At 35.7% G+C, this 27,119-nt stretch overlaps 1 protein-coding gene across 2 annotated transcripts in view; it reads right to left on the bottom strand.

Annotated features, from left to right (window-relative positions):
• The window catches only part of caln2 (calneuron 2), a 39,922-nt gene that overhangs the window by 6,295 nt on the left and 6,508 nt on the right, over positions 1–27,119 (bottom strand). For both annotated transcript variants that reach the window (XM_059526432.1, XM_059526431.1), the window contains exons 2-4: positions 25,725–25,846; positions 14,367–14,510; positions 12,127–12,239 (exon numbers count right to left, since the gene is read on the bottom strand). In XM_059526432.1, the coding sequence (XP_059382415.1) occupies positions 12,127–12,239; positions 14,367–14,510; positions 25,725–25,839 (372 nt within the window). In that variant the 5' untranslated portion in view covers positions 25,840–25,846. The remainder of the gene's footprint in view (positions 1–12,126; positions 12,240–14,366; positions 14,511–25,724; positions 25,847–27,119) is intronic.

Raw genomic sequence — 27,119 nt, 5'->3', positions numbered from 1 at the left:
GTATTTATATATGCATAATAAATAAACCCAGCACACATACATATATTATGGAAACAAAATTTTGATGATCTGGATGTGATTTATCACAATTAATCATTTGACAATTAATATTAATAATAAGCTCTTATATATAGTAGGTATTCATATTTTTATAAACCCGATTCCAAAAAAGTTGGGACACTATTACAAATTTTGAGTAAAAAAGGAATGGAAAAATTTACAAATCTCATAAACGTATATTTTATTCACAATAGAATATAGATAACATATCAAATGATGAAAGTGAGACATTTTGAAATGTCATGCCAAATATTGTCTCATTTTGGATTACATGAGAGCTACTCATTCCAAAAAAGTTGGGACGGGTAGCAATAAGAGGCTGGAAAAGTTAAATGTACATATAAGGAACAACTGGAGGACCAATTTGCAACTTATTAGGTCAATTGGCAACATGATTGGGTATAAAAAGAGCCTCTCAGAGTGGCAGTGTCTCTCAGAAGTCAACATGGGCAGAGGATCACCAATTCCCCCAATGCTGCGGCGAAAAATAGTGGCGCAATATCAGAAAGGCGTTTCTCAGAGTTTGAATTTACAGTGCATAAATATCATCCAAAGATTCAGAGAATCAAGAACAATCTCTGTGCGTAAGGGTCAAGGCCAGAAAACCATACTGGATGTCCGTGATCTTCAGGCCCTTAGACGGCACTGCATCACATACAGGAATGCTACTGTAATGGAAATCACAACATGGGCTCAGGAATACTTCCAGAAAACATTGTCGGTGAACACAATCCACTGTGCCATTCGCCGTTGCCGGCTTAAACTCTATAGGTAAAAAAAAAAGCCATATCTAAACATGATCCAGAAGCGCAGGCGTTTTCTCAGGCCCAAGGCTCATTTAAAATGGACTGTGGCAAAGTGGAAAACTGTTCTGTGGTCAGACGAATCAAAATTTGAAGTTCTTTTTGGAAAACTTGGATGCCATGTCTTCCAGACTAAAGAGGACAAGGACAACCCAAGTTGTTATCAGCGCTCAGTTCAGAAGCCTGCATCTCTGATGGTATGGGGTTGCATGAGTGCGTGTGGCATGGGCAGCTTACACATCTGGAAAGGCACCATCAATGCTGAAAGGTATATCCAAGTTCTAGAACAACATATGCTCCCATCCAGATATCGTCTCTTTCAGGGAAGACCTTGCGTTTTCCAACATAACAATGCCAGACCACATAGTGCATCAATTACAACATCATGACATCATGACCAGACGTTTGCAGACTGTTATAAAAAGAAGAAGGGATGCCACACAGTGGTAAACATGGCCTTGTCCCAACTTTTTAGAGATTAATTGATTTTAGAATTTAAAATCAACTTTATTTTTCCCTTAAAATGATACATTTTCTCAGTTTAAACATTTGATATATCATCTATGTCGTATTCTGAATAAAATATTGAAACTTCCACATCATTGCATTCTGTTTTTATTCACAATTTGTACAGCGTCTCAACGTTTTTGGAATCTGGTTTGTATTAAACTAGCATGGTTCCAACTAAAACATTAATATGAATCATGAAAATTAAATGATACATTAAGGGGGGGAAATCACTCCAAAAAAATATTGTCACATGATGCGTTCCTTTTTTTTCATGTTCAGTTGGACTTCATTTATGACACCAATACAGCAGCGATCTTGTAGGAGGTCTGCACTGTGTGAGTAAATGCTAATGTGTGTGTGTGTGTGTGTGTGTGTTTTGGCTGTAATCCACGCAGTCTGTTTGATATGACAGACATTTGAGTGGCCTCTGATTATTACAGATTTACACTCACTGTGTTGCTTATTTTACAGTGCAGGCACTAAAAGCTTGTATTGATTTCCATCTTTGACAATCAATCCTGAAGTACCACCCAGCAGAGAAGGTGATTAACGTTTCAATTACCCAAACATTCTCGTTTTAATGCCAGGTACATGATTAATTTGTACATGATTTGGAAGAGCTCTCATAAAGAAAGACAGAACAAACAAATTCATAATAATAAACTCATTTAGAGAGTTAAAATGCCTGTTCTACTGCCAAATTATTGAGATGACTCACATTGCTGGTTAAACTTACACAGTTTGTGTTCAAACCATGCCTTTCGTAAATACAATATACTAAACCTGTTCCAAAAACCAAGTGAACTGCCTCAGTCTACAGGAACTGTCATATTATTTAACATCACTGAATCAACCTATATGCATTTATTTTCACCAACAAAACACATTTTTATGGATTAAATAAGGTAGAAACAAATGCTGGGGACCACTTAAAGTTTGATTTTAGCATGTTGGGAAACTAATAGCTACACTCAAGCATAAAAATACACAGCAAACACAAATATTGATTAAAATGATCAGTTTTTCATTAGTCTGAACTGTTTACATTAAGACTTAATGAAATATAAGTTCATGTTTAATAAACATCTCACTCGCTTCATCTGCAATTGATATTTTCACTGAGCTCTGCATTCTGGGAAGGATCTATATGATGCTGCCACAGAAAAAGATGCATCTTAAAAAATCTACATAATTAAGTTGCCTATCTTTTTGAGGAGTCTTCATGTATGATATGTTTTAGAGCAGAGCAATTGTGTCTTAATATTTCAAGTTCACCCCTTGTTATTGCTGTCCCCTCCAAAGCCTGGAAGTGGTGTTAAAAGTGTGTCTGGTTTGTGCCAGCTCTCATGTCACACGGCTAAGAGGATCTGCACGCTGGGGGAGATGGGCCATGAAGGAATCTGTCAGAGGCTGAGGTCTTTGGTTGACCCACTGAGCGAGGGACTGGGCAGTAAGTGTCGTGTTGAAGGTGTCCAGACACATTTGTCACAATGAAATAGGAGCTCGGCTCTTTTTCTCTCCCATTCCTTGTCTGCCTGCTCTCCTCTATAACTCAGAGCCAGATTAATGCTGGTATAGAGCGATAAGCTTCACTAATGTGAGGAGAGAAGAGCGAACGACCATATCTGCTGACTCTACGGACGCAGCGTGAAATTCAATGTACTGGTTGGCATTGATGTTATTTGTGATGGTCAAATCAAAATCTTTGTATACTTTTGCTAGTGCTAGTCTACTAAAAAACATTCAAATGAATTTCATGCAACACTTATTGTACCAAATTGAATGCAAATAATAGTATGTTGTGAATATTTACCAAATTACAATACTATAAAGACATTACTTTGACAGCCGAGTAAGTAAAAAAAGTCCCTTTACAAGTTAAAATATTGTTTTATTTAAAATTATTATTAATAATTATAATAATAATAAATTAATAATTAATTATAGCTTATTTATTTATAAGGCCCTTTAGAAGTCAAAATATTGTTGCTTTAATAATAATAAAAATAATAATAAGTAGTAGTAGTAGTAGTAGTAGTAGAAGTAGTATATGGACTCAAAACATAATAAACTGAACATAATTCAAAAACATTATTGTGACAAAATATTGTTTTATTATTATTATTATTATCATTATTATTTTCTCTGGCCTGGCTGTGAATAAAGATTAAATGGATGAAGACATTATTGTGGAAGATGAGTAAAGAAATTACAAAAGAAAAAAAAAACATTTAGATGTCAAATATTGCTTTATTTACAACTACTATAATTATAATGATTTATTTTTAATAATGATATATAATAATTATACTTCAATTATAAAATTATTGTATAATTGATTTAATAATTAATTAAATTAAATTTATTAAATTTATTATTCAATTATAGTTTAATATAAATAAATTATTTATTTATTATTATTATTATTGTTGTTGTTAAATCTTTCTCTCTGGACAGTCTGTGGAATCAAAAAACATACTTTGCCTTTAGGAGGAAATACTTCAGTTCAAACTGCTTCCACTGAGGGAACATTTCTCAATCTTTAATTAAATGTGTTCATTTTAAAATAACTAACTGTATTAAATTAAATGTTAATTTGACAGACCTATTTTTATCTCCTGCTTTTATCTGGATTTTTTTTCAAAGCCACAGCTGAATCTATGTTAGCCGATCCTTAATCAAGACGAGATGATTCAGAATATCTCATACAGTCTGCCAATCGATACTATATCACTCTGTCAAGACATCAGGGGGGACCGGACCGTCTGTGGTGTCTTATCAGAGACTCCAACATCTTATTACTGCTTGCCAAAAAAGCACTGAAAAATCGTTTGAGGAAGTGCAGTGATATGCCCCTACTATAATACCCTTGAACTACAAGCACACAGACACAGACACGTACAACTGTCTTCTGTGAAATCATTTCCAAGGCACTAACAGCCTGTAATTCAGCTGCCAGTTCTGCAACTGTCACTTTGAGATCTGTGAACTGAACAGATGGCATTTGGGCGTGAATGGTGCATTTGGGAGCAGGGCGATTGTAACCGGAGGGTCTGGGGTTTATCCGCCATCCATTACTTTGAATGAACTCCTTTTCATTAATCTCCATGAAACCTGGCCAATATTAAAAACTACTTACTCTAACAGCGGCTACTCTATATCAAGTACTTGCACTGTGACCTGGTTAAATATTGGTTAATTTAAATTGCTCAGTCTGTTGTGATTTTGCATGTATGCATGCAGTGCTCAGCATTCATAGCCGAAAACACTCACACAGTCGATGAGCCGTTTACGAGGTTTAAGACATAACCAATGCAGTGTCTCTGTCACAGTCTCCACATGTGACATTTGACACAGTTAGGACCCATCTGCTCGTGGGCCTGATTGTTATCTCATCATGTTAATGACTGCCAGTGTGAAAGAAGCAATGTATCTGTCCTACTTTCATCCCCTTTCCATTAGCTGAAGTGTTCAGAGGATAGAAGGCAATCAACAGGATAATTGCAGATGAGAGAATTACAAGCAGAAAACAGGTGTGTCATTAACCTATGTACATACACATTTATCTCCTCAAAGAGCGGCAACTTAACATGCAGCCATTTGCAGTGATAAAATGACCAGAAGTTTGTGATTTCCGGCAGCACCGAGCAACCGTGGGCGTGTCCAGCAATGTGAGAAAATTGAGAAAAGTTGCACTTTATGCAAATGAGTTGCGACTGCCAGTGGGAGCGAAGAGATGGGATCACATGTTGTTGAGTGAAGGCAAGATGGAGAAGGTAACGCTGCAATGCCAAAATTCTGTACACATGTAGTAGACAAATGATGTTTGGAAAATTGTGTCAGAAATGGTCTGCATTCTGAGTGATCCGTGCATTGACAGTCATTCATCTTGTTCATGATATGATATATTATGCCCTGCTGCAATTTATATTCAAATACTTTCCCTGTCAGAATGTTCATTTATAGCAACAATGAAAACAACTACAACAAAAAGATTCCTTGTTTTACCACTGATCGTATATTGTAACAGAAATAAATCTCTTTTGTGATAAGATTGATAAGATTTTTAAATGTTATGATCACCAATCATATTCATCTAATATTAGGAGCACCCACTATGACTTAAAACTATAGGAAACTAAAGCGACTAAAGCCAGTTATATACAGGTGGTTTAGAATTTTCTTGGCAAATATGAGCAAAGAAGGCAATCAAAAGGTCCTATTGATCGTTTATTTAAAAAAATCGAAAATTTTATCTTTAATTGAAGTAAAATAATTGAAATTTGGGGGGAAATTTCTCCAATACACAGGTGAGGTACATGATGAGGTTGAAGAAGGCCTGTGCAAAGTTTAGACACCATTCTTTCATTCAGAATCTCTCCAGATCATTCGAATGCCATGGTCCATGTTGGTGCCTCTCCTCTTATTTTCTATAGGGTTCAGATAAGGGAGACAGGATGGCTATGGCAGAACCTGTGTTCAGTGAGCCATTTATGTGTTGATTTTCATGTTTGTTTTGGATTATTGATCTAATGGAAGATCCAACTATGGCTCGTCATAAGATTTCTAGCAGAGGCAGTCAGGTTTTTTATCTGTTGGCAGTTGATAAAAACTGTAATGCCATGTATAGGGCCTTTCGCACTGCTTTAGTTCGAGAACTAAATGTACAGTACTAAAGCACTGGGACGATTTTGCGCAAACTATTTCCCAGTACCATTTAAAGGGTTGCATTCGCACCACAGTGTGTACTAGGACGTGTCATTTGTGCACAGCGTCCAACAACGTTAACAAAGAAGAACAACATTAACAACAGGAGGATGGAGGATGCTAGATCGGAGCTGTGTTTTTGTTGTGTCTCACAGGTTTCACAATAATGGACATGGAATGTCGAAGAATATGTAAAGCGATTGAAAGAACAGAAAGAAAGATTTTCCAATGACAACTGGCAGTGCTACATTTGCTACAAGTGCCTGCACTTCAGCATCTGCCCATTTATCGCTGTTCATCATACTTGCATAATAAGTTGACACAATGTTTACAGTATGTTTACATAGCGTTTAAAATCATGGCAGGTGAGGGCGTTTTCGAATGCGATGTTTATAGCAAAATTCTATTTTTTAAAGCTCATCATTATCATTTTTATTTATTTATCCTTTTGAAGTTTCATTCAAAAATTATGCAAAATCTAAACTTTCACTGAAGTAAAATAATTTAAAATGGGGGGGGGGGTCACATTGTGTAATAAATGTTTTTTGTATGTAAATAATATAAACACATTCCGTTCACACACACACACACACACACACACACACACACACACACACACACACACACACACACACACACACACACACACACGTGTATATATGTATACATAAATACTTCACACATTATTAATGCAGCAATGACACATTGAAATGCCTGAAAGTGAGAGTAAAAATGTGCATAATGTTACAAAAGTTTATAATTTTAAAATAAAGCCTGTTCCTTTTCAATTTTTTATTCATTAGCACCTAATCAGTATATTACAATGATTTCTGAATGATCATGTGACACTGAAGACTGAAGTAATGATGCTGAAAATTCAGATTTGCCATCACAGGAATAAGGGAAGGATGTGTTAAATGCAGAGCACAAATTCTGAGTATGGGTCACTATACTTGGCTGTATGTCATGTCACTCACTTAAATTACATTTTTAAAATATATTCATAGAATATATCATTTTAATTTCTAATAATGAGTCACAATGTTATTGCGTTTATGATCAAAAAAATGCAGCCTTTGTGGATTGCATAAATGTGGCCATCTTCTTGTGTTGTTAAAAGCTTGCAATATTTTAAATTCACTGCCTAGTGGTAATCTCCCTTCTACACTCGTCAGCACAAATGGCTCTGAAAAGTGAATATTTGTGCATCCAATCCTGCTGAGTTTGTTTGTGATGCTGCTCTAAATGCCTCCACAGAGGTTTTTAGTTTACTATCAGACAGTTATGGCTCTAGCGTAGCATTGATGCCGCTGGCTATACAAGCAGACGATGTTAGAGAGATGCTGGTGTCATTCATCTGGCAGGACACGGAGGAGGACAGCGCCGGGCTGATTCACGGCTTAATTGAGTTGTCAGCTGTGGCGAGCTGAAAAAGAGACAAACTCTGTAATATTGCGGTGACTGTTGGGGATATTCCTGAATGCTTCTATAATTTTGGTTCACTGCATTTTTCATATTTCTCTTAGTTTCTCTTTCTTCTGTTTATTCACCCACTCCTTCACCTATCTGTCAAAAAATATGTTAATCTCCATTTCAGACCACAACAGAGACAGGAGTATTGCCTGTTGCATGAATACTAAACATAGAGCTGATTTCAAACAAACAAATCCATTAGGACATTATAGCCCAATCCACTTGTAGGCTAAATATTGTGCGCTAAAAATGTGTTGACATTTTTACTTTATGTCTGTAGACTATTTGACCAGCTCAAAGTTTCCAACAGACCAGTGGTTTTGGAAAGTTTGTGGCTTGTGATGACACTATCTGGAGAAAAGACCAGGCTGATTATTAATTAGCTATTTCTGATATTACATCGCCTAATTAATATTCATGAGTCATAGAAGTTCCATGCTTTTTTGGCACTGACATACAATATCAAGTCAGTTTTATATTTTTTTCCTTTCTGCTCAGATATTTTTGTTATCGGTATTTATTGACATTTATTGACATATTTATTAAAATCATTTTTTAATACATTTTATAATATTGTACGATTTCTGTACATAAATGTGAATATGGTCTCTTGAGATTTACTAAATTACTAATTACTAAACACAAATTAACATGAAAATTTCATTTGCCAAATATTTATTTATTTACATATATAAACATTTTGGCTCAGTACGATAAAAATTTTTTTTGTGAATTTAGTTTTTTATTTTTCCTATTTCTTTTTTATTTTTTCGAGAATCATAGAATACATCAGAAATGTGCTTGTAATGTAATACAACATACAACATAGTAATACAAACAATAGTAAAACAACAATATAAATACACATGTGAATTATACATCATGTTTAGCTAGTATGTGCTGTTAGTGATGCTGGTTAATGCTGACTGTTTTTTATTTCCACTGTCAAATCAGGGCTGTTGGCAACAACACCACACACACTCCCCAGGTGTGTGTTCCTCGAGGTGGGGAAAACAAGCTTGTTTATGCCTATGTGTTTCTAATAATCCACGATTGCCTCTAGCTCTTGGCTCCACTCTGACGTCCCTATTGACAATCTTGTTAAAAACATTTTTAAACGCTCCCCACTAATACGTGCTCAGTCTGTCATGTTACACAAAGGGCCTCGAGGTTCTTGGGATGAAAAATGTCCTAGTCAGCATGCAAATCCAAACTGAGATGACATCCTTATGAGGACACACATAACTTCTTTCTGCTGACAGATAAGAGCTAACTTTCTATCACACTGGTTTATGACTTCACATCTACAGATTTAAAAATCAACATCTTTTTGGACTTGATCAATCTACCAGACCTCAATGTCAAAGACATGGTGCGTTAATATTTATAAGAATAGTTTTATGACGCAAACAGCTTTTGACAGGAACTTTACAGATAATGCCTGCAAAAATGCACTTGACCTTGAAAAAAAATCAAAAGGTAACAGGATTGGTGTACTGTACTGTAAATTTATATAAATTAAGTGTAAATCGTTCATTAACTTAAATCTGTCATTGTAGTCTATTTAAATTTTTCAGTTTTTATTAATATTGGTACTATTATTATTATTACAATTAGTAAAAATAATTAATGATTTATAGTTTTAGTATTAGGTTTTTATGAATGAATGAATGAGATTAAGATTTTGATCAATTTGATCGATTTAGATCAATGCATCCCTGCTGAATAAATGTATTAATTTATTTTTAAAAATTGTGATCCTGGACCACAAAGGGTCAAATTTTACATCAGATGATTCTTACATTATCTGAATGCTGAATAAATAAGCTTTCCATTGACATATGGTTTGCTAGGATAGGACAATATTTGAAAATCTGAAAAATCAAGATATTGAGAAAATTGCCTTTAAAGTTGTCCAAATGAAGTTCTTAGCAATGCATATTACCAGTGTTGGGGTAGTTACTCAAAAAATGTAATTAGTTACTAGTTACTTCTGTAAATTGTAATGAGATTATTTTACTAGTTACTGAATTTGAAAAGTAACTTCACAACTCATTACTTTACTTTACTTTTTTAATTTTTTTAGGGATTTTTTTTCCAAATTCCGTTTTCCATTTTAATTTTTCTGGATTCCATTTTTTTTCTGTTTTATTTTTTTCTCAACTTTGATTAATAAATTTAATTGTATTAATCAAAAAGCATGTCTAATTAATTTAAATCATAAAACTTATACATTTTCACAGCAATTTATTAAAAGTTTAAAAAAGATTACATGTTTGGGCCCTATGAAATGTTTTATTTTTTTATTTTTTTTAGCATGTGTAATTATTTAAATGCATTAAAAAAACTTCATTTATTCGATTTTTCTTAAAATAGCCTTATGAAATGTTTTTTTCCCCTCAGAAATTCTGTTGCGTATTTACATTTTTCTGGTTATCAAATGAAGGCATAAAACATTCATTTAGATTTTCTTTTAAATATTGAAAATTAAGCAAACTTTATTTTTTGGTTAAAAAATGGGATTTACTATTAAAAATAAAACATGGAAGAAATGTTAAGCAGGAGATGCTTTAAAGTGCGAGAAATAGAGGTTTCCCCAGTAACAGCTGGAAACAAAGCAGCGCTGAGCTCACAAACGCATCAGGCATTTAACATGCAAGTCTTACTTCAGAAATACAGTGATATAAAAACACCTGTGTCTTGTTTTGATATTTAAACATATAAATGTAAGGAATTATTATTATTATTATTATTAAACGTGCAGTACGTGCTCATGTTTATTCAACAAAGCCTTTTGGAAAATCGTTTAGTTTTAAAATCGTGGCGAGTCTCCAAAAATAAATAAATGTATGGGAAACTCATCCCACACCACAACCACCTGAGCCCAACTTCAGTCTACTCATCACCTTGACTTTAACTGCGTTTGTAGAAGGCACCACAGCCAGACCAATATATACAACACAGACCGAAAGTTAACTTAGGGCCAGGCGTCTGCCCGATGAAACCGTCTATAAGATGACATTTCAGCACTTGACAAACGGAGAGCGACTGCTAGGTAGCACTTGAAGCACAGCTACGTGCGATTGCTTTACGTGCAATGTTGGGAAACGCACGTCAAATAATAACGAACGATCGTAAAATTACTCGTAGAAAACACTCTTAAGCGCTAAGATCAATCGTTATCGGGAAACCCCGGCCCAGAACTTTACACACAGGCAAACACGGCATGTGTAACTCAGGATAGCGCGTTCCTATAGTCTAGTAAAGTAGCGTAGTTACCAATATTATTAGTGTAATGCGTTACTTTACTTCGTTACCCAACATGGGAAGTCGTGGCCTAATGGTTAGTGAGTCGGACTCGCAATTGAAGGGTTGTGAGTTCGAGTCTTGGGCCGGCAGGAATTGTAGGTGGGGGGAGTGCATGTACAGTGCTCTCTTCACCTTCAATACCATGACTGAGGTACCCTTGAGCAAGGCACCTCAGTCAAGGCACCGAACCCCCAACTGCTCCCCGGGCGCCGCAGCATAAATGACTGCCCACTTATCCGGGTGTGTGTTCACGGTGTGTGTGTGTTCACTGCTGTGTGTGTGCACTTTGGATGGGTTAAAAAAGCAGAGCACGAATTCTGAGTATATATATATACCCGTGCTACTTATAACGGGTTTTGTGGTCCAGGGTCACTTATTTTACTGACCTCAAGCTTTTGAACAATAACACTAAACCACATATTCAAAAACTGAACTTTGCAAGTAAAGTTTAGGATCTCAAGTAGAAAACCGAAATGATCCCAATAACAGCTGCTCTGTCAAAACACAACATTTCCCAGGAGGTTTTGTTATTGTGCCATTATTAGACTTGTATTGGCCTCATAATAACATCAGAGAGGGAGAGGGTGCTTGGTATGCTGGGGTGATGATGTTACATAGATTACTGTTGCAGTTATGAGTCACTGTGTCCCATGAAAGGTGTGTTGAGATGAGCATTTAAAGCACCTTCGAGAAAACCAGTGTCTGTGACCTTGCTGTTCCTCACTCCTACTCACATCGCTTGGCTTCCTCTGTGAGGGAAAAACGCTACACATTGACATGCAAACATTAACTCAGACACTGCTCAATCAAGACAGGAAGTCAGCAATTTTTTTTTCGGTCTAAATTCTTATTTAATTAAAGCAGAGATGAAGACCAAGCAAGAGAGAGAGAGAGTGAAAACGCTGCCCAAATGCCTGTGATGACTATTTCAGATCTATACTTCCCTTTTAAGTGGCAAATCTTTCAATTAATATGCCTTGCCCGATGCTCAAAGAAATCTCTTGGAAGTGAAACTCTTGGAAGTGATTTCCTCACTATACGAATGGATGTTCACTTTGAAATGGTAAGATCTGCCTGCTCACTTTGAAGCCCACAGGCTGAGAAGAATCACATTCACCAGTTGTCATGGGACGGAGGAAGAAGGTGGAGAGGGCAAAGTGTGACCCGTAATCTTATCTGCTTGCTCAGAATACAAATGTACACCCATACAATGAGACGACAATAGAACATTGAGATATAGAAAACAGATGGATGCTTTTCATACCTGCCAGAATATGCTGTCTATTGTACTTCCTAAGAAGCCCTCTCTGGTTTCAGAAGAAACAAGTTTAGGTCCCAATATTGTCATAAATTCATCAAAGTCCACCTGTCCATCACCTGCATCAGAAAGAGAAGATTTGGTTTAGAATCAGAGAGAATTTGACAAAAAGAGCTTTAATTGGTTTAAGTAAAACAAATTAGGGATCTTGAGTATGATAGTGTATATTAGTACCATGTTGGTTATCAGTTTGAATGCGAGAATTATTATTATTTATTTATTTATTTATTTATTTTACCGTATTTGTCCATATTGAATAAATATCTTTGTATATGATGTTTTCTTATTTATATATCTGGATTACTTTCACTGTAATCTAATGGTCACTTAAAAGATTAGTTCACATAAAAAAGCATGATGTTTTTATCAGCTGTTTGGACTCTCATTCTGACGGCACCCATTCACTGCTGAGCGTCCCTTGGTGAGAAAGTGATGAAATGCTAAATTTCTCCAAATCTGTTCTGATGATGAAGCAAACTCATATACAACTTTTCGGGTGAATTATTCCTTTAGTTTAATCTTTAAAATCAACACATTTTAAAACAAGCAGTTAAATATAATCATTAAATATATTCTTACTGGTTGAAAATTTGTTATGTTGCACAAGCAGTTTCCTGTCGCTAGAAACTATTTACATTCAACCTCACGAGAACAGCTTGTTAAAGTTCTTAAAATCAGTTAAAGAACAGAACAGAACAGAATTATTAATTGCCCTCAGGGATCACTAATCTACATCTACCTAAGTCTCAGGAACTATTATAATTTAAAAGGATCCGCATGCACTGCTTTGCTGATTGCTTTGTTATTCTGTTTTTACTGGTGCGTTTCAGCTAAATAAAACTGTTTAGGTCTTTGTTACTACGTAGGCTACAGATCTGATATATTCAAATTGACTTGATCTAACCATTAGCCTGCATCTGAAACTGACAATGATCTTTTTCTTTTCACATTTCATTTGCCATTGGTTTCCTGTGCTGTTTCAATCAATAAAGCCAATATCATGCGCCAGGCAAATTAAAATTTAGATCAATTTGCAGCTGCTAACTCCTTTTTTCATTAATAGTTTAAAGTTAAACTGAATCTTATCATCTCCTTAAGGTGCATGCTCTTGACAGACATTCGACCAGAACTCTTTTAAAAACAAAAACAAAAATATTATGGCGTGTGAACAGTGGTAAGCATGCATAACAGCTATCGATCGTTCTCTCTCAACCTTTCCTGAAAAAAAGAAAATGACTTGTCTGAGCTATACGAAAGGCAACAGCAGCTGAGAGCGACAGTGGAACTCAAAGTGATAAGTGTGTTATCAGGCTAATGTTCCCACTGTGCTGCAAAACTTCGTCTCCAGTCTACTGCTGAATCTTAAATATTTATTACTGAAATAAAGAGGTGCATTCATATCTGCATTCTGTACTGAGGTTATATATGGTTTATGCCCAGCTTACACTCTTAAAAATAAAGGTTTTAGCAATGATGCCATAGAAGAACCATGTTTGGTTTCCCAAAGAACCTTTCAGTGAACAGTTCCTAAAAGAACCATTTTGAAGAACATTTTAGAAATCTATAGAACCTTTTTGACTATAAAGATCCTTATCTGCATTTGAAAAGTCCCATGGATGTTTAAGGTTCTTCATAACAATTTATGCCAAATAAAGATCCTAAAAATATATATTTTGAAATGACATTTTATTTTGTTGCAGCATAGAATGGATGTAACACTGATCTTAATCAATCAAAATTCATATTATGAGGTCTAAAAAATCCTCCTACACCCACATTGTGAGTTACATTCAACACTTGTAACTGTCCTACAGAAACAAATAAATAAATACAAACTTCAAGGTGGTTTTAAGAGTTAAATCAATGCATGTTCTCAAACCATTCAGTCAATAGTGACCTGACCTTGAGGACCCTTGAAGCCGGACACACACACACTCAGTAAGATGCAGGTTTCTCAGAATTCACCTCACTCACTGGTGTATTTACAGCCACACTGTGCTGGATAAATTGTTCAGTTCTGTGATTGCTTCTAAGCATGAACTGTTCAGAATATCATATATCTGTCCAGTGCGAGGACTGGAAGGCGTCTGTGACAGAATGTAAAGCTGTTTCACAGATGATCAGAAGACAGACGCTTCTTTTGTTTGTGTGGAGAATAAGACAGATGTAGAAAGAGACTGACTCACCGTCCATGTCCAGTCTCTGCATGATAATAGCCAGCTCCACCTCACTGGGCATGTACCCAAGAGAGCGCATGGCCATACCCAGCTCCTGCTTTGAGATGAATCCATTCCCATCCCTATCTAGAACTCGGAACGCCTCTCGAATCTCTGCAGAGAAACGAGACAAAACAGAAATGCAGAACAGTCAGTAAACACAAATAACTCAATAGACACATTTATAATTCAAGTGGAATGTGCGTGTCATCGGCAAGCATTAGGTGACATGTATTATATAACGCTAGCTTTTCTCAGCAGTAACGCAGTGTACTATCGCACAAACAGCAGAAATACTAAATGCAGCTCGTTCTGTTTTCAAAGGCGTGTATTTAGTGTGCTGTGACTGAATGTTTATCCACCATTTCAAAGGGCATCAGTGCCGGTTTTTCAGTTCAGCTCGGGTTAAGCAACCCACACCAAATCGCAAATGGCAACAACTAAAATAACACATATATCTCGTATCTTTTCTGAGGTGTATGACACCTTTTTGCCATCTTAAAGACACACCTTGGTGTTATTTTGGTATAAAGAGGTAGAGGAGCCTTTGCCTTGTAATATGCTGAACTGAGCGCTTCCTGCATTTTACAAAGCCTGGATGTTTTTTGCATTCCTTTAAATAAATCTGTTGGCATCGGAAATACCTTAATGGTCTTGTATTAATAGCTCATAACATATTTAACCTTGAAGTGTCAGGTTGATACTTTAGATACTTGAAGACTTTTCTTAATCTTGTAAGAATGGATTGTAAACAAAATTTGATAATATACTTCAAATAGGCAGATTAGGCACCGTGAAAAATGTTTAGTTGATGTCTAACATAAAATAAAATCAAATAAATAAGCATTCACATGGCCATTTTTAACACAGAGCCTAAAGAAAACAAAACAAAAGGCATAAACCTAATATGAATGCTTTTATGACACATAATTTACAATGGAACCAACCAGACATCCAAAACAGTGTTGCTTTGGGCTAATTGGGCTCATTGTATGTGCATATGGTTGTATTTTTACTGGATGAGAACTCCATGTGTAAAAGTTACACATACAATGTATTGCATCATTCAGTTCTCAGTTCTTCAGGGTCTCAGTTGACATGTTTGCTGCTCTCCAAGGTTTAAATGGCAGCATTTACACTTATTTAAATGAACCGTACTAATTAAACAATCACATCAGAGTTCATTTTAATTGAACCAAACCTGCCAAAGTGTGAACACACCCAAAATAACTGACCTTTCTGAAAGTACATAATAAAAAGAGGGATTTAAGCAGAGGAATTAACTACCATAGGTTAATTCATTTAAAAAAAAGTATTTTACTCTTGGTATTTAAAAAATAAAGCATTGGGTGGCCCTGGAACCTTAAGCATAAAAGAACGAAACGTCAATCTCATTAGGACATGTGGGTTAATTCCTCTGCCATTAGCAAAACCCAATCCTCTCCACATGCCCCATTTTCTTAGAAGCCTCTTTGTCTTGACTTAATGATATTTTAGCTTCTTTTTATGCCTTACATGTGACTTTTTTTTACCAGATTCAGACAAATGTCCAAAGGCTTATAGCAGGGCAACTAGATTTCATTCAGTGTGAGTTAATTGAATTGATAAGTTGATTCAGTCAGTGGCTCATTATTTAACAAGGTCCTCTTTATCTCCCTCAATCTGCAAAGACAGATCTCGTCTGAACTGCTACTCTCACTTTTTATCCCTCATTTCATGAATATGCAGACCACAGAACCTCCCACTGTGGCCAGCCCTCGGTTCCTGGTCTGTCAAAACAATCATTTTCAAAGGAGGTGCTGCAAACATTAATTCCATCTGAGGGTTTCACAGTTCAAACATCTCTTCAAATCAACCACTGCATTCATGACACCCCTCTAACCCAGCAGTCAGACCATCGATTTTCTTTCTTGTGTGCCCTAAGGCACTGCCTCAACACATGACCGGCAAGATAATCCAGATGAGGAAAGTGAGATTTCCAGTTACAATGGACTGTAGTGGGGCAGTGACTGTAATGGGTTTATAATGTTTATCACACACAGGCATAAGCAAATTAACCCTGCACTGTAAAAATGTACTGTAGAATTTACAGGATTTTACTGGCAAAAAAAGTTGCCAATAAAACCCTGTATATATTACTGCAAAGTAAATTACAGTTAATTGCTGTATGTGAAATACAGTAAATTCAGTATTTTTTACAGTAACATTTAATTAATATTGTAGTTTATTTTATAGCAATATTTTGTAATTACCTGGAAACAAAATATGCAGATAAAATCCTGTAAATATATTTTTCAGCATTCTTTTGTAATTGTATTAAATTTTAGTATTTACCTGGCAACTAAAGTTGCAAATAAGATCTTGTAAATACCCCTAAATCCAAGATGATGTTGTAAAAACTTAACAATGAAAATGCTGTAAAGAATAATTTTATAAATACATTATCATGAGCTCTATCTTAATACATTTACAAATTCATAAAAACCAAGTCAATGATGTTGGAAATAAGTATTTATTAAAACTGGCAGAAACACATTGCAAGGCTTTTACTGGTAAAATAAAATGTTCAGTCTTTCAAGAGTTAAAATCGTATCATACAAATAACATAGCATCACAAAATAACTACAAACAAAAAAAATAAGCCATATTCTGAGTAGAACATTAACTTTCTATAAAAATGAAGGTCAATCAACAGAATTTGTATAATTTTGGTTAAAAAAATGTTTTAAAGAAAAGGATTAAAATAAAATGCTGGAATCAACATTAAAGCACAAATTTTGTTGTTTGAGCTGATGTTTAATTAAATTAAGAATATTCCTGCAAAAGACAATTTAATAAATACATACTGAAAGTCCATCAACTTTCTGAGATGAGCACACACATGAGGGTTGTCCCTCTTCTCTGAGACCTTTCCACTAGTTTTGCCTCTATGTATCCATCTTGTATCCAGTGAGTGTTGTGATTCCAAGAAAAAATCTGCACATAAAAACAAGTAGAAGCATCAGAATGAAGTTAAGTATTGAATGAAACTAGCTCAATAAAATAAATGTCAAAATGCCACTTATACAATACAATCAGCATTTACCAGTACATAAATGGTTACTCCACCCCAAAATGAAAATCTTGCCATTAATCACTTACCCCCATGTCATTCCAAACCTGTAAAAGCTTTGTTCATCTTCGGAACACAATTTTAAGATATTTTGGATGCAAACCGGGAGGTTTGTGACCGTCCCATTGACTGGCAATTAAAATACAATGTCAAGACCCAGAAAAGTATGAAAGACATCATAAGAATAGTCCATCTGCCATCAGTGGTTCAACCGTAACGTTATGAAGCAACGACAATACTTTTTGTATGCAAAGAAAACAAAAATAATGACTTTACTTAACAATTCATCTCCTCTACATTTCTTCGCATCACCATAGCACCATTTTGGAGAGTATCTGCTGGACATAAACTGCATACGCTGTTCTGTGTCAGCTGTGTTTATTTACGCTTTGATTTGAACATAAACAGCATATCAGTGTGGTGCAGCTGACATAACAAAAAATAATGACTTTGTAGAATAAAGTTGTTATTTTTGTTTTCTTTGCGTACAAAAAGTATTCTCATGGCTTTGTAAAATTATAGTTGAACCACACTGATGGCAGATGAACTATTCTGACGATGCTTTTCATACTTTTCTGGACTTAGACATTTTTAATTGTTTGCCAGTCAGTGGGACAGTCACAAACCTCCTGGTTCGCATCCAAAATATCTTAAATTGTGTTCCGAAGATGAACCAAGCTTTTACGGGTTTGGAACGACATGGGGGTAAGTGATTAATGACAAAATTTTCATTTTGGGGTGGAATATCCCTTTAACTAAACAAGTAACCTTTCTTGCAAATGAAATTACTCAAGTAAAACATGTTACCTGAAGTTAAAATTAATAAGACTGCAAATCCTGCTACAAAGTTGAGGTATGAATTCACAACCATCTGACCCTCAAATAGTCAAAAGCCACTGGGTGCACCTGAAATGAATAAATATAAGCAATAATGTAACCTACAATGCAGTATTTCAATATAAAATGTAATCTAATTTACAAGTTTATCAAATGATTTAAAGAATGAATACATTACCTAATATAATCAGCTTTAGTCTTGAAGCATCAATCGTTTCTCCGTATCAGCTGCTATTCTTTGCACCTACAAGAAATAAAGAAAATAATCTTGTGATTTCTTTAAATGCATTTACATAAATGATACCAAAATAAACACCCAAATAGGCATATATTTTAAAATAAACAAACTCTTACATTTTATCATTATAAATTAAATTATAATATCACATTGTAGAACTGTACCACCAATCATGGTGTACAATGCAAAAATGCAAAATTACAACTGTGTTATGACATTAATGTTTTACACAATTTTTTGAATATACAATTAATAAATGTTGGAAAAATGTTGCAATGATACTTTTTTAAACATGAAACTAAGCTGCCATTAACGATCCGTTCAAAATGCTGAATCATTCAGCAAAAACACAGCTGAGATTTGATTTGAGGATGAGCAAAATAGTTTTGCTTTGGTTTTTGTTTGGAACTATTTTCGTTTCATTCGGTGAAATGGACCAACAGTCAATATTGTATCTAAAAAGTAAGGATGTTAACTGGTTAACTAATTGTTTATTGAACTATGTAATTGTAATCGTGATACTCAGCAAAACTTGTTATGCTCCTTATATCATATGTTATAAATAAACTCAACAGTTGAACATTTACCTCATGTATTTTCCGTGAGTTTATGTGTGCCGTTAAGCTTGTTTTGGTGTTGAATGTAACGTTAATATAATCAGTCTCACGTTTTGATGCTTCCTTGTTTTTTTTTTCTTCACTCAAATTTTATATAAATATAAAGATGTCTTTCACAAAAAAATGACTCAGACGAGCTTTAATGACGAGTACAACTACATAATATACACAATTACTCATTTACATGTAGTTACTAATTATAGTAAGGCGTCAGGTCAATATGGGACAGTTGAACAATATAAAAAAATTTAATTTCACAAATTTTGCCGTCAGTTATTTCGACAGATAACGTTAGTAGTTACTATGACAATCGTTTGCATTGGGCTTTACGTTAAAAGTTAGGTAAACACTACTTGAAATGCTCTCAATAAGAAAATTTAACTTCCAAAATGAGAAAAATTCAGAATTTGGCTATTTATGCAGAACTATGCTATTATAGGAATTCCCAGTTTACTGCACATTAGCTACCAAGACCACTTGTTTAAATGTCATGATAGGAGGCTATTGTAACATATATTTCTTAAGTAAAATTAAGTGAACTTACCAGGAATTATGAATAAAGCTTCTAATCTTCAATCATTCTCGCACTGCTCCAGTCGGCTGGATTTCAGATTTGAATGATGCCCGTGCAATCCCATAATGCCACACTACAGTAAGTTAGTGTAAAAAGCAGGAGCTACAGTGACAACACCTGCTTCCTGTAAATGAATTACAGTTGACATGGAAATATACTGTTAACAACTGTAAAACCTTATTTGACCCATAATGCATTGCGAATTACAGCTACATCTTGTAAAATTTTTACAAATTAATATTCTGTAAGATTTAGCTGTAGAAACTCCAGTAATTTTTTGAAAAAGTTTGAGGTTCCTTTGGTTGCTGTTATTAGGAACCACTGAATGATCATGTTAAAAACATTGAGGATGAAGAAGTTGACCAAAAAATGCTACATTTATAACATGTAGCCATCTTCTTATTGTTCCAAACCAATTTAATGATATTTTTCTGTGGAATTTCTTCATTTAAATGAATTAATTTAGAATTATTTCTATTAACCAGGGCAAATTAAACTCTAAAATGGACAATATATCCCAAGTTTTCTGCCATTGCATGAGGAACAAACTAAAATCAAGTTAAAATCTTCCCCTCTGCTTAAGCTATGAAATCTCATGTGCATTCACATTCAATTCAAAATGTGCCAGATGCATTGTTTCCAAAATGACATTTGGTTCTTGCATGTGTCGCTGTTGGACAGTGTTTTCTCTATTCCTGTTGGCCTTCTGTTGCTAGTCGTAGTTCCGTGTAGCTGTTTTTATTTTTTTATTTTTTTCTCTAGAATCTTTATCGTACTATCACTCTCTGTTTTTAAAGTGATAAAATATAACTTAATTGACACCATATTTCTGATATTATCGATCAATCTATTCAGATTAATTTTGATCGTTCACTTTTATTTTATATCAGTGAGTGCAGTACACCTGCAAAGCGTTAGCACCTATTAGGTTGTCATTAGCGTTTTCATTCGAACCTATCGCTGTTTTCTTTTCTCCTCTCCTCTCTCTCGCTCCAGTTTTTCACAAGTTCATCAAACAACAGCAGTAAGAATATTTTATTAAGCACGGTGAGTAATGGCTTCTCCTGCTATTGTTATTTGCACCTCTTGCCACATGTACAGTTTATCTATCTCTGTCGCTGATGAGGGATTCACATGTGATAAATGCAGGGAATTAGTTAGGCTGACAGAGAAGATTTCAGAATTAGAGACACGCATCCAAACTTTAATTGAGGACAGTAAGAATGTTAGGGCTCTAGATACGGCTTTGGATGCGTCTAGCTCAGGGATTCCTGTACATTGTTCGGTTCCGGCAACAGAGCCCCTGCAGCAGGGCAACTGGGTGACAGTAAGGCAGCGTAGTTGTGGGTCAAAACACCACTCTTCTGTTCCGATCAAAACATTAAACAGGTTCTCCCCACTCAGAAACCTGGTGAAAGTGCTCTAGTTATTGGTGATTCTATTGTACGGAACGTGAATATAGAGACACCAGTCACCATAGTCAAATGTTTACCGGGAGCCAGAGCGCCTGACATCTTGGCAAATTTAAAAGTACTGGCTAATGCTAAACGTAAATAAAGTAAGATTGTTATTCATGCCGGCGCTAATGATGTTCGACTTCGCCAGTCAGGGGTCACTAAAAATAACATTAAAGAGGTGTGTGAACTTGCAAGCACGATGTCAGACACTGTAATATGCTCTGGTCCCCTCCCTGCTTACCGTGGTGACGAGATGCATAGCAGATTGTCATCACTCAATGGCTGGATGTCTAAGTGGTGCCCACAGAATAACATAGGTTTCATAGACAATTGGACGAGCTTTTGGGGCAGACCTGACCTGTTGAAAAGAGATGGTCTTCATCCCTCCTGGGGTGGCGCCACTCTTCTCTCTAGAAATATGGCAAATAGTCTTAGTGTTTATACTTGACTAACTGGGGCCCAGGTCAGGAAGCAGACAGACTGGCTAAACCGACCGTCTGCTAGCTGCCTCACGTCACAGAGGTCAGTTAATTCTCAGCACATAGAGACTCTTTCACCTAGATATCACAATATAGAGACTGTGTCTGTTCCCCGAACTAGAAAATACAAAAAACTTCCAAACCAAGTTAAGATTAACAATTTAATTGAGGTTCAACAAATAAAAAACAGATGCAATACGGATAAACAAATGATAAAGCTTGGCTTATTGAATATCAGATCCCTTTCTACGAAAACACTTTTTATAAATGATATGATCACTGATCATAACATAGATGTGCTGTGTTTGACAGAAACCTGGCTAAAACCTGATGATTACATTATTTTAAACGAGTCCACCCCCGAAGATTACTGTTATAAACATGAGCCGCGTCTAAAAGGCAAAGGGGGAGGTGTTGCTTCAATTTATGACAACGTTTTCAGGATTTCTCAGAAGGCAGGATTCAAGTATAACTCATTTGAAGTAATGGTGCTTCATATAACATTATCCAGAGAAACAAATGTTAATGATAAATCCCATTTTATGTTTGTACTGGCTACTGTATACAGGCCACCAGGGCACCATACAGACTTTATTAAAGAGTTTGGTGATTTTACATCCGAGTTAGTTCTGGCTGCAGAAAAAGTTTTAATAGTTGGTGATTTTAATATCCATGTTGATAATGAAAAAGATGCATTGGGATCAGCATTTATAGATATTCTGGACTCTATTGGGGTTAGACAACATGTTTCAGGACCTACTCATTGTTGAAATCATACTCTAGATTTAATACTGTCACATGGAATTGATGTTAATAGTGTTGAAATTATGCAGCCAAGTGATGATATCTCAGATCATTATTTAGTTTTGTGCAAACTTCATATAGCCAAAATTGTAAATTCTACTTCTTGTTACAAGTATGGAAGAACCATCACTTCTACCACAAAAGACTGCTTTTTAAGTTGTCTTCCTGATGTATCCAAATTCCTTAGCATATCCAAAACCTCAGAACAACTTGATGATGTAACAGAATCTATGGACACTCTCTTTTCTAGCACTTTAAATACAGTTGCTCCTTTACGCTTAAGGAAGGTTAAGGAAACCAGTCTGACACCATGGTATAATGAGCATACTCGCACCCTAAAGAGAGTAGCCCGAAAAATGGAGCGCAGCTGGAGGAAAACAAAACTAGAGGTATTTCGTATTGCTTGGCGGGAAAGTAACCTATCCTACAGAAAAGCATTAAAAACTGCTAGATCCGATTACTTTTCTTCTCTTTTAGAAGAAAACAAACATAACCCCAGGTATTTATTCAATACAGTGGCTAAATTAACGAAAAATAAAGCCTCAACAAGTGTTGACATTTCCCAACACCACAGCAGTAATGACTTTATGAACTACTTTACTTCTAAAATCGATACTATTAGAGATAAAATTGCAACCATTCAGCCGTCAGCTACAGTATCACATCAGACAGTGCACTATAGACCCCCTGAGGAACAGTTCCACTCATTCTCTACTATAGGAGAGGAAGAATTGTATAAACTTGTTAAATCATCTAAAACAACAACATGTATGTTAGACCCTATACCATCTAAGCTCCTTAAAGAGGTACTTCCAGAAGTCATAGATCCTCTTCTGACTATTATTAATTCCTCATTGTCATTAGGATATGTCCCCAAAACCTTCAAACTGGCTGTTATTAAGCCTCTCATAAAAAAAACCCAACTTGACCCCAAAGAACTAGTTAATTATAGACCCATCTCGAATCTCCCTTTTCTGTCCAAGATACTAGAAAAGGTGGCATTCTCACAATTATATTCCTTCTTAGAAAAAAATGGTATATGTGAGGATTTCCAGTCAGGATTTAGACCGTATCATAGTACTGAGACTGCTCTCCTTAGAGTTACAAATGATCTGCTCTTATCATCTGATCATGGGTGTATCTCTCTATTAGTTTTATCGGATCTTAGTGCTGCGTTTGACACAATTGACCACAACATTCTTTTGCATAGACTTGAACACTTTGTTGGCATTAATGGAAGTGCATTAGCATGGTTTAAATCTTACTTATATGACCGCCATCAGTTCGTAGCAGTGAATGAAGATGTATCATATCAATCACAAGTGCAGTATGGAGTACCTCAAGGCTCAGTACTAGGGCCGTTACTCTTCACGCTTTATATGTTATCCTTGGGAGATATCATCAGGAAACATGGTGTTAGCTTTCACTGTTATTCCGATGATACTCACCTCTATATTTCTTCGCGGCCCGGTGAAACACACCAATTTGAAAAACTAATGGAATGCATAGTCGACATAAAAAACTGGATGACAAGTAATTTCTTACTGCTAAATTCTGAAAAAACAGAAGTGTTAATTATAGGACCTAAAAACTCTGCTTGTAATAACCTAGAACACTGTTTAAGACTTGATGGTTGCTCTGTCAATTCTTCGTCATCAGTTAGGAACCTAGGTGTGCTATTCGATCGCAATCTTTCCTTAGAAAGCCACGTTTCTAGCATTTGTAAAACTGCATTTTTCCATCTCTAAAATATATCTAAATTATGGCCTATGCTCTCAATGTCAAATGCAGAAATGTTAATCCAGGCATTTATGACCTCAAGGTTAGATTATTGTAATGCTTTATTGGGTGGTTGTTCTGCACGCTTAGTAAACAAACTACAGCTAGTCCAAAATGCAGCAGCAAGAGTTCTTACTAGAACCAGGAAGTATGACCATATTAGCCCGGTCCTGTCAACACTGCACTGGCTCCCTATCGTATAGATTTTAAAATATTGCTTATTACTTATAAAGCCCTGAATGGTTTAGCACCTCAGTATTTGAATGAGCTCTTTTTACATTATAATCCTCTACATTCGCTACGTTCTCAAAACTCAGGCAATTTGATAATACCTAGAATATCAAAATCAACTGCAGGCGGCAGATCTTTTTCCTATTTGGCGCCTAAACTCTAGAATAACCTACCTAACATTGTTCGGGAGGCGGACACACTCTTGCAGTTTAAATCTAGATTAAAGACCCATCTCTTTAACCTGGCTTACACATAACATACTAATATACTTTTAATATCCAAATCCGTTAAAGGATTTTTAGGCTGCATTAATTAGGTAAACCGGAACCGGGAACACTTCCCATAATACCCTATGTACTTGCTACATCATTAGAAGAATGGCATCTATGCTAATATTTGTCTGTTTCTCTCTTATTCCGAGGTCACCGTAGCCACCAGATCATGTCTGTATCCAGATCAGAGGGTCACTGCAGTCACCCGGATCCAGTACGTATCCAGACCAGATGGTGGATCAGCACCTAGAAAGGACCTCTACTGCCCTGAAAGACAGCGGAGACCAGGACAACTAGAGCCCCAGATACAGATCCCCTGTAAAGACCTTGTCTCAGAAGACCACCAGGACAAGACCACAGGAAACATGATTCTTCTACACAATCTGACTTTGCTGCAGCCTGGAATTGAACTACTGGTTTCGTCTGGTCAGAGGAGAACTGGCCCCCCAACTGAGCCTGGTTTCTCCCAAGGTTTTTTTTCTCCATTCTGTCACGGATGGAGTTTCGGTTCCTTGCCGCTGTCGCCTCTGGCTTGTTAGTTGGGGTCACTTCATCTACAGCAATATCGTTGACTTGATTGCAAATAAATGCACAGACACTATTTAACTGAACAGTGATGACATCACTGAATTCAATGATGAACTGCCTTTAACTATCATTTTGCATTATTAACACATTGTTTTCCTAATGAATGTGGTTCAGTTGCTTTGACGCAATGTATTTTGTTTAAAGCGCTATATAAATAAAGGTGACTTGACTTGATTTGAAGAGTAATAAAACAATGAAATTAAATTAAATACATTTTCCTTTCTGGGGCAAACAATACTTTAAATCAAAACATATATTCTATAAAATTATAGACATTTACACTGAGACAAATAGCAGCCATCCAAACAAAACACACACACACACACACATACTCACTCACCGCCAAGCTCCTCTGTGGAGATGTTGGCAAGCTGTTCTTCACTAGTTTCGGAGAGAGAGGTGCTCAGGTAGTTGTCTGTGTAGAGCAGCCCTGCTCTTACATGGTGAAAAGGCATCTTCACCCTTCAAAGGAACAACAAACAAGTGAAATGAATCGATGAGCACGCAACCACTGTGCCTGCAGCCTCACCGAATCCTCCAAAAGTGAGTAATGATCTCATGTCTGTTGCTGAAAGAAAGTGACCAGACCTAGAAAGAAGGATGGAGTGCAGACAAACATGTTCTTCAGTGCACAATACACCACTGTATTTACAACTGTGGGTGTGTTCAATCAAGTTCATTTTGTAAGGATACCATTCAAATACATAAATGCCCACATGTATACACACACATAATTCCACAGCAGATCATACACACCCACTCGTCTTGCTTCTATTGGTCATATGGGACTGTAAGAAGCTGCTTGAATAAATGGACCTCATGTACTCAACACAAATACATATACAGCTCATGCGTCCAGAATGCTACTTGGGAAAAAAAAAGAAGAAAAGATGAAAATGTGACAAAACACTTGTCACTTATATGAGCTCACTGGAGCAGCATTTGGCTTTAAATTTCTCTTTCTGTCACTACTGTCAAAAGGGCTTGAGCGATTTCTCCAGATTCAATAGGGATTTAACAAATACTTTAAACTCATAAATAAAAAGATTTTTTTTAGATTAGATTTTCCACATTTTTTAGATTTTAGAACTACACACACACACGATTTCTTTATGTATTTATGCAGTAAGTCCCTTATGCTCACAGAGTCTGCATTTATTTGATCACAAATACAGTAAAAACAAAATATTGTGAATTATTATTACAATTTTAAATTAATGTAGTTTATTCCTGTGATAGCAAAGCTACATTTTCAGCATTATTATAACACCATTCTTCAGTGTCACATGATGCTTCAGAAATGATTCTAGTATGCTGATTTTATACTCAGTTGTTACTGGTACTCAGTTATTTTAAAATGTATTAAATTACATTTAAAATATATCACAACAGAAAACAACTATTTTAAATTGTAATACTCTTTCACGATATTACCGTTATTACATAAATGCCTTAGTGAGCAGAGACGCGATTAAACATTTTTTTTTTTAAATCATAATATTTCCAAACTTTTGACAAGTATACTGCATATACTTTGATGATAAAAAAATGTTGAGCCCTGAATTACATCTATAAATATAAATAATGTTAATGATTTTTAATAAATACATTTCTACTACCTATGGCCCCATTGTGAACGTTTGTCTGAGGGCTCATTCTTTTAAGCCATTGATTTTTTTTCCCCCTGTGAGCACAACAGGGCTTTTATTTAGTAGAACAATGACAGTGTCAAGGT

This window comes from Carassius carassius, chromosome 36 (assembly GCF_963082965.1).
Source record: "Carassius carassius chromosome 36, fCarCar2.1, whole genome shotgun sequence".
Lineage (NCBI taxonomy): Eukaryota > Metazoa > Chordata > Actinopteri > Cypriniformes > Cyprinidae > Carassius > Carassius carassius.
Note: the sequence above shows the minus strand (reverse complement) of the source record. Positions and strands in the feature narration are given on the sequence as shown.